Source organism: Cygnus olor, chromosome Z (assembly GCF_009769625.2).
Source record: "Cygnus olor isolate bCygOlo1 chromosome Z, bCygOlo1.pri.v2, whole genome shotgun sequence".
Lineage (NCBI taxonomy): Eukaryota > Metazoa > Chordata > Aves > Anseriformes > Anatidae > Cygnus > Cygnus olor.
In genome coordinates, this window is record NC_049198.1 from 42,752,629 (window position 1) to 42,761,538 (window position 8,910).

At 48.7% G+C, this 8,910-nt stretch overlaps 1 protein-coding gene across 3 annotated transcripts; it reads right to left on the reverse strand.

Moving 5' to 3' along the window:
* Positions 1-220: 220 nt before the first annotated feature.
* On the reverse strand, positions 221-7,547 carry LOC121061653 (E3 ubiquitin-protein ligase Topors-like). 3 transcript variants are annotated; one of them, XM_040540802.1, is made up of 3 exons: positions 7,509-7,547; positions 1,796-2,520; positions 221-1,670 (listed from the first exon to the last, which is right to left on the reverse strand). In XM_040540802.1, exon 3 carries the CDS (start codon positions 1,584-1,586, stop codon positions 648-650), a length of 939 nt encoding a protein of 312 aa, XP_040396736.1. In that variant the 5' UTR covers positions 1,587-1,670; positions 1,796-2,520; positions 7,509-7,547; the 3' UTR covers positions 221-647. The 3 variants fall into 3 exon arrangements, with proteins under 3 accessions (XP_040396736.1, XP_040396734.1, XP_040396735.1); XM_040540800.1 differs by having other exon boundaries at positions 221-2,520; XM_040540801.1 differs by lacking the exon at positions 7,509-7,547 and adding an exon at positions 7,445-7,469 and having other exon boundaries at positions 221-2,520.
* Positions 7,548-8,910: the final 1,363 nt, after the last annotated feature.

Here is an 8,910-nt window from a genome sequence, read left to right on the forward strand (position 1 = left end):
GCAGAGCCTCAGTGCCGTGTCACCCAACCCAGGGGAAAGAGGTCCTGCCAAAGCCATTTCTGTGGCACTCAACCGAGTGGCCAGCGCACGGCAGCCGGCTCCCATGAAAGGGGCCGTGCAAGGCCAAAGGGCCCTGCCCCATCCTGAGGGCGTGGTGGGGAGGACGCCAGCTCTCACGTGATGAGCGCTGTGGCACGGGCTGGCCTGGGAGACCCCAGGCTGGAGACACCTCCGCTGGGGCCTGCTGCCAGCCCAGAGCTGGGCAGCACATGCTTCCGAGAACAAAGGGGAGCAAAGAAATTGTGGCCGGCACATGAAGAAGGAGCCGGCAACATTAAGGGCCCCCACTGCCAAGCCAAGGGCAGCACAGTTGGATGCCCTCTCCCTCCAGACTGACCCTCCTGGCCTTAGGGCCAAGCAGAAGTGCAAGAAAGTGGTGGGGAGAAAGCAGCAGGGGTGGGGATGACGAAACCAGAGACTGTACAGAGACACGAGGAGACTTTATCTGTCATTTTGATGTCTTTATTTTCTTTCCAGATGGTAAGACGGAAAGTCCTCAGCAGAGCACGCTGGTCCCCTACTGCTGATGAAGCCCTGTCTGCTGGCCCTGCCCTGGTTTTGCCAGCTGCTGGGGCACTCTTGTCGTCTCAGCGGCGGGGTGGCCTCTCCTTGGTTGGCAGAGAGTCCTGGGAGCTGATGGCCCTCCTCCTTGGAGGCCGCCGGGGCGTCCTGCGTGAGCGGTCCCTGCCCCGGCTGGCAGTGGAGGGCCCTGCCGCAGCCTCCCCTTGCTCCTCGTGAGGCTCTTCCTGGGCAGAGAGGGGGTGGCTGGGACCCCCACGAAGGGCATCTGCTGCTGAGGTGCTGGGGAGCTCCTCTGTGTTGGCTGCCTCAGGGCTGCGGGAGGGCACAGGGCCAGGGGCAGGATTCCCCTCTGGAGAGGCAGAGGGGCCGGAGGCAACAGCATGGGGTTCCTCCCGGCCCAGCAGGCGGTGGACCTCCCCACTGCACTGCTGCGCAGAGGTGTCAATGAGCTGGCGCACAAAGCCAGCCGTGTGCCTTCGCAGGGAGGTGCGCAGCAGCAGGGCCAGGGCGCCCTCGTCTAGGCCGAAGAAGCGCAGGCTGGAGATGACGAGGTGCTGCGCTTCAGACGCTGCCTGGGTGTCAGCCCCCAGCAGCTGCTCCAGCTCGCGGCGCAGCCAGGGCAGCAGGGGCTGGAGGACCTGCGGGTACAGGCGGAAGATGAAGGCCCAGGTGGTGGGATGGAGGCCGCCCACAGGAGCCCCAGGCAGCAGGCCCGCAGCCTGTGGTTGGGATCTTGCGGGGTGCTGGGGGCCAGAGGCAGCTGGGTGGCCGATGTCCGATGCCTCTGCGGACGCCGCGATGGTGACTTCTTTAAACTTGTCATCCGCCCGCACTGAGTGCACAATGGAGCTGACAGTCCTCTTGCACAGGGGGCACTCAGGCTTGCTCTCGGCCCACCGCTGGATACACCGAAAACAGAACTGGTGGAGGCATGGCAGCACGTAGCTGGCGTCATCCCAGCTGTCCAGACATATGGGGCAGCGACTGTCCAGCGCTGTGGCCATGTTCTCCACCTGCTGACAGGGGCAGGGGAGAGCAATGGGGTGTGGCCTGCTCCTCTCACTGGCAGTGCCACAGCAGGTGTCACACTGCAGAAGGCAGAGAGGCCCTGGTCAGGTGCTATCTGAGGGAGGGGCATCTGGAAGAGATCTCCAGGTCATCAAGGAGGAAGCTCTTCCAGCTGCCCAGGGGGATCTGTCCCCGCAGTGCTCACCTCTGCTGCCTCAAGCGCTCCTCCTGGGTCTCCTGGTGACCTGAACCGGGCAGGACTGCAGAAGAAGCTCCAATGGCTCTGGGAACGGCACCGAGAGCTGCTGCAGCAACTTCCAGGGCACGACACCAGCACCAAGGCCAAACTTGCTCCTCACTCCAGACCTCACGTAAACGCTCAGCCGGAGTGTGGGCACCAGCCAGCAGGATCGGACTCTGTGCCTGCATATAAGCAGCGGGGGAACACAGTCACAGTCCATTGCATGAGACAGTCACACTCCCTCATTAGGGGACATCACAATGAGTTCTCCTCAGGGCTTGCTCTGGCCCTGGTACACGAATCCAGGGCTACCACGATTACACCATCTGCGCCATCCCCATTGCTTCTGCCTTGTGTTCAGCATCCATCTCTGCCATCAGTCAGTGAGGCCTTGGCCTTGTCTCCCTGGCCAGGCCCCATGTTTCCAGGCACAGCCAGCAGGAGGCTGTATTCGATGGAACCACTTCGTGCCTGCCTTGGAGGCTGCAGGGGACAGTCCCAAAGGCTCTGCCTACACCGCAGCACTGCAGGCCAGCCTTCTGGGTCCTCCCAATCCAGGTCAAAGGCAGCCCTTGGCTTTCTCTTGGGGATTTTTCTCCTATCAATGGAGAAAGCAGTCTATCCTTCCTGCTTGTCTCTCCTTCCCTTCAAGATTCTGGGGCGCTGCCGTAAACAGCAGGGAATGATATCTATATATATGGAAAGAAGAAATACAGAAACACCAGTTCAGTAGAAAATAAAAATACCAGCCCACCAGCCCGTAATCAGTGCAGCAGGAGGGCAGGAGGTGCTCCAAGCACGCAGCGCATGTTCGCCTGCGGCCTGTAGAGAGGCCCCTGGTGGAGCAGGCTGTCCCCCTGCAGCCCATGGGTCCCACACGGAGCAGATCTCCACGCTGCAGCCCGTGGAGGAGACCACAGTGGAGCAGGTGGCTGTGGCCTGGAGGAGGCTGCAGCCCATGGAGAGCCCCCGCAGGAGCAGGCCCCAGGCCGGAGCTGCAGCCCGTGGAGAGGAGCCCACGCAGGAGCGGGGGGTCTGGGGGGAGCTGTCGCCCGTGGGGACCCGTGCTGGAGCAGTTTGCTCCTGGAGGACGGATGGACCCATATCTGGAGCAGTTCTTGAAGAGCTGCTGCCTGTGGGCAGCCCCTGCAGACTCAGTTCGGGAAGGACGGCATCCCGTGGGAGGGACCCCATGTGGAGCAGGGGCAGAGAGTGACCATGAAGGAGCAGCAGAGACAAAGTGCTATAGAGTGACTGCAACCCCCACTTCCCTGTTCCGTTGCGGTGCTCGGGGGGTGGAAGTGGAAGAGGGTGGATGGGTGGAAGGTGCTTTTTGTTTCTTTCCTTTGATTCTCACTTCTCTAGCTTGTTAGTTATAGGCAATAATGTTTACTAATCTCCCTACACTGAGTCAGTTTAACCCATCATGATAATTTTTTGATTGATCTCCCTGTTCTTATCTCAACCCTTGAGCCCTTTTCATAGTATTTTCTCTCCCTTTCCCTTTGAGGAGGGGGAGTAAGAGAGGGATAATGTGCTTTGTTTTGTTTTGTTTTGTTTTGTTTTAATTTTTGCACAATACCATTAGAGGAATTGATATGAATTACATAGGCTTTGAAGTGGGCACCTGAACCGAGTTCTCTCATCTCTGGAGTTCTTCTAGCTTACAAAATCAGCCTCTACCTCTGTCTTCCAAAATCTCCGTTTCCCCTCAGAGTGTGAATGGATGCCATTGGAAACATCTGTGCATTGTGAGAATAAGAAATGTTTTCTAGTCATTGCTAGTCATTCTAGTACATTGCTTTTTCTCCTGTGTATCTGCAGCTGCATCTCTACTTGACAGTGCCCAAAGCATAGCCAAGAGGTAGCATTTGTGGGAACCCCCCAGACTGGACACAGTAACTCCTTAGGGCCTGGGGAATACATCAGAGCAACTGGTGAGCGTTGGGTCCGGGAAGAGAAGAAGAGCATCCCCTGCTTGAATTTCCCCAAAAATGTTGACCATAGGTGTGATTTGCATGTGTTTAGACTGCTTAAGCAGACCTAGCAACTGCCACAAGCCCATGAAGGCTGGCTACACTGTGAAGTCAAGGAAGAGAAAAGCATTGCCAGCGTGCAGTGCAGGCAATGTTTCTACATATGCAACACCTTATAGAAGATTCCATGCCAGAAATACACTTTCTTTTATCATTTGTTTCAGCAGCTTTCAGAATATTTTGTGAATAGGATCCTTGGATGAGGAAAAGAAAAAGGGGAGAAAATCCCCTTCAAAAAGAAGTTAATTTGCGTCAAACTCCTGAAGTTGATTACATGACAGCATATGCATTACTCCAGAGTCTGAGTAGTGGGATACATCTGAAGGTCATGTGGCTCCCCTTAAGGTTTCTGATCTTGTCCAGCTGGGGTTCTCCTCTCAAGGCAGACCTCTGCCCCTGTGTAGCCCCACAGCAGTGGGGCCCAGTCAGCTCACAGCTTTCTTCCTGGCTGCCTGTAGAGCCTCACGCAGCTCAGCTTCTCCCTGCTCCCTGTAGCGAGTCTTAGTCATGCAGGGCCAGAGGTGGCTCTGGCCTTGCCACCTGGGTCTTTATGCAGGGCCCAGCAGCAGCTCTTGCTGCCAATGCCATCAGCTGCCTGCTGTCCCTCCACTCACCTTGCCTGGCTGGCTTGGCTGGAGAAGCGGTCATGGACCTGTGTGTCAGAAGAGGGGCAAATGCTAAAATTACAGGCTTCTCATATATGGCTCTTGGCTAGTACTGTCTATTCATTTCACTACGGAGAACTTTAACACTATGTGAAGGAGTTCTCTTGTAAATGACTGTGTTTCAAGTTATCAGTTATCAGAAATGTACATAACTCCAGTGAGAAGCAAGAGATTAACTAAGAAAAAAAAAAAAGAAAGAAAGAAAGAAAGAAAGAAAAAAAGCCCAGCAATTTGAGTTATAAGGTGCAAAAATTTAGATTTAATGACAGAGAGGACTGGACAAGAAGAGAATGAATAAAGGAAAGAATGGGCCAATGTGCTGTATTGATTATTCAGCACTCTCTTTCGATATAAATTTTGCAGGACTATTAGCTGGTTTTGGTGTTTTCTAAATAGTCCTGGGTTTTAGCATCTTTACTGCTGTTATTTTGGCTGGATTAATACTTACTTGAGTACTGATCTTGCAAGCATCTGTCCCTGTGAGGTTAGAATGGGTGATCATCTCCTTCTGAAAACAGTGAAATGGAGTGCAGAGAAATTACATTGCTCACATAAAGTTTGAAATAGAGAATTAGAATTCCATGGCCACATGCACCCTAGCCCAGTGCTTAATCCATAAGATCAACCTTTATGTAGTCTGGTAGGAGCTTCACCATAGCAGGTCTAGATATCTCTTCCAGGGGAAAAAAATTTATATCAATCCCCACAAAACATTAGTACAAAATAGGATGAAAATGCTGAAGAACCACATCATTGTTAAAATCCTTTTCAAGGATTTTGGTGCTAGAAAAAAGAAAAAAAAATAAATCTATTAGTAAATAAATTAATCTTCTATATCTATATAGTAGATAATCTATAGTGTAATAAAAGCAAAAAGAAGCATGATCTCTCCCTCAAATTCAGGTCCTCACTCTGGATCATAAACATTCCCAAATTTAGAAGTCTTTATTTAACTAGGAAACTAATTGTCTTAGGTATTAGCCCATTTCCTTTCTTCCTTCTCCTTGACGTGCAAAGTTAGTTTGTATTAATGACAGCCACTGTGCTTGCTGAGCCTCCCAAAATATCCTTGGCATTGTACTAGTTTAACTGATCCCATAACTCTGCACGAGGGGAATGTCTACCCCATGAAAAACAGGCTGAGCACTTAAAAAATGCATTATTGCAATTCTCACCTTCCATGCTGGGTAGTTTATATTATAATCCATCATGTCTCAAAAGATCTCATAAGTAAAGATGTAAGTATTTCTTAAAACAGCACTAAAGAAGTCCAGAACCTAAATTCAGGAGAAACAGCTTATTCTGTTTCCACTTAGAACATCATTAACAAGATGTTGTATCCTCCACAAAGCTGAGAAAAGTTGAAGACAGCAAATTTTTATGTGTGTTTTATAAAGCCACAGATGATCCCCATCTTGGTTTTTAGACACACCAAGTCACCAGAAAGCTGTGTTTCATATTTTAAAATCTTCTGAATTTTTCTGGTACTTTTAGCAATTTCAGTAGGGAAAAGATAAGTGGAATATAATCATTTCACTGTGCCTGACCTCATTACCAACATCCCACATTTAAATTTCTCTCTTGTCCATTTTTAGGCTAGTGAGAACCTGAATTACCTTTGTTCTTATTTGTGATACTCAAAGAGACACCTGATCTTACATAACCTCAACTATTATGTCAAACAGCAAAAAACACACCAAAGGTTTACAATCCTCTTTCTGCATTCTGGTACTTTTTGTCTTCCAAGGTTTATGGAAAGAAAGTCCAAACAGCTGAAAATACACCATTAACCCATATTATTTGGACGTAAAAAGCAAATGAGTAGAAATAACAGCTCATATAAAGGCCTTTAAAATAAAAGCAATTTATGTACAGAGTAAGTAAGGAATTTAATATGGGAGGTAAGTTTGCTTTTGGCAAGTTACTAATTATTATTCTGCTTTAAACATACTTATTTTGCATACTTTCCTTTGAAAATAAGCATGAGATAAAAACGGATGTTTGAATTCTTGAATGTGGATATCTTAGGGAACTTTGAGCCCTTTTATTATGTAAATAAACTAATAATATTTTGCAGTTACCCTGTCAAAATATCTATGTGCTCTGCACATGGATAAGCAAAGATGAAAAAGTTCTTCTCATATTATTTTGTTCTTTTGTGATGGTTTTACTCGGGTGGGCGGCCGAGCTCCACCACAACCGCTCTCTTACTCCCCCTCCTCAAAGGGAAAGGGGGAGAAAAATACGATGCAAAGGGCTCAAGGGTTGAGATAAGGATGGGAAGATCACTTAACAATTATCGTGATGGGCAAAACAGACTCAGCATAGGGAGATACTAAGATTTATTGCCTATTACTAACAAGCTAGAGAAGTGAGAATCAAAGGAAAGAAACCAAAAACGCCTTCCCCCCATCTGCCCTCTTCCACCTCCTCCCCCCGAGCAGCACAGGGGAAGGGGGGAATGGGGGTTATGGTCAGTCTATAGCGCTGCTTCTCTGCTGCTCCTTCTCGGTCACTCTCGTCCCCTGTGCTGTGGGGTCCCTCCCACAGGATGCAGTCCTTGCTGAACTGATCCGGCATGGGCTGCCCACAGGCAGCAGCTCTTCAAGAACTGCTCCAGATATGGGTCCCTACCACGGGGTCCATCCCTCAGGAGCGAACTGCTCCAACATGGGTCCCCCACGGGCAGCAGCTCCTGCCATGTCACCTGCTCCTGCGTGGGCTCCTCTCCACGGGCTGCAGCTCCGTCCCAGAATCTGCTCCGGCAGGGGTCCTCCACAGGCTGCAGCCTCCGTCAGTGCAGGTCCACCTGCTCCACTGTGGTCTCCTCCACGGGCTGCAGCGTGGAACTCTGCTCCACCGTCGTACTCCATGGGCTGCAGGGGGAGAGCCTGCTTCACCATGGTCCTCACCACAGGCCGCAGGGGACTTCTGCTCTGGCGCCTGGAACACCTCTCCCCCTCCTTCTTCACTGACCTTGGCGCCTGCAAGGCTGTTTCTCACTCCTCTCACTCTCCCAGCTGCTGTGTGGTACAGCGTTTTTCTTTTCCCTGTCTTAAATATGCTATCACAGAGGTGCAAAACAACATCACTTATTGGCTTGGCTCTGGTCAGCAGCGGGGCCCTTACCTAACATGGGGCAGGTTCTAGATCCTTCTCAGAGAAGCCACCCCTATAGCCCCCTGCTACCAAAACCTTGCCACGTAAACCCACTACATCTTTTTACAATATACACATATATACATATTACGTATATACAATTACACATATATAACGTGATGGAATAATCTGAGGACAGTGATATTGAAACAGAATTTACTGGTTGCTGGAGTGTACTGAAAGACCTAACTATATGCTTCACAGAAAAATTCATTCAAGAAGTAATAAAACTGCAGTGGAGAACTCCAAAAGTCATCTTTGCAAACTTAATTCAGCCTCCATATGCTTATAAATTATGATGCAATCTTTAGGTATATGCTTTTTCTTCTGTGCTTCATTCACTGCATGAAAGAGACTCCATACCCTTAATGAGCAACTATTAGATATACTTGTTTCATTCCTCTTGTTCTTTGCAGGATCTCCTGCCTTATTAATGTCACACTATTCAAAGTATTCTGAAGCCAAATTCCTCAAGGTTCTCGCAGGACTCTTAGAGTCGTATTTTTAAACATACGGTGATGCTCATCAAGTCTAAATCATGTTTCCAAAATTATTTAAATAACAGAGTGGGGTTTGTTTGTTTGTTTGTTTGTTTGTTTTTTCATCCATTTTATTGCCTGGGACCCGAGGCATTGAGAATTTAAGATAAAAAGTAACTGCACATAGTCAGTGCCATGTCAGAAATGTGAAGCATTACACTGCACTTCACGTATTCAAAACTAGCTCCCACCAGTTTCAGCCAGCGTTTGGGTTGTCTCAACTCAGGCATTCGAAAACTGACACTCACCAGCTAGCACAACCTGGAGCAGGAAACCTGCTTTAACTCAACATAGGGATCTAGATCTTCAGGCTAGCATTACCAGGGGCTTTTTTTTAATTTTTTTTTATTTTTATTTCTATCTGTGTTTTATTTGCCACACAAGAGGACTCCCATCTACTTAGATCAAGCTCACTGACTACATACTGACTTGTTTCCATACTAGTAAAAGCAAGTAAAAACTTGCTCAATAGTTTTCAAAGCCATTAAATACTGAAATAAGTTTGATTTAACCCTTTTAATTGTTTCTAAAATCTGCTTAAATGTAGATTTTAGTAAGTTTACACTGAATTTTAAGCAGACATGTTTTGAAACGGTAAATTATGCTCAGTGATTTTTTAAGATTCATTTAAGTTAAAAATCTGCACATAAATCTCTCTTTTTCACAAGAAGAATAGGGAG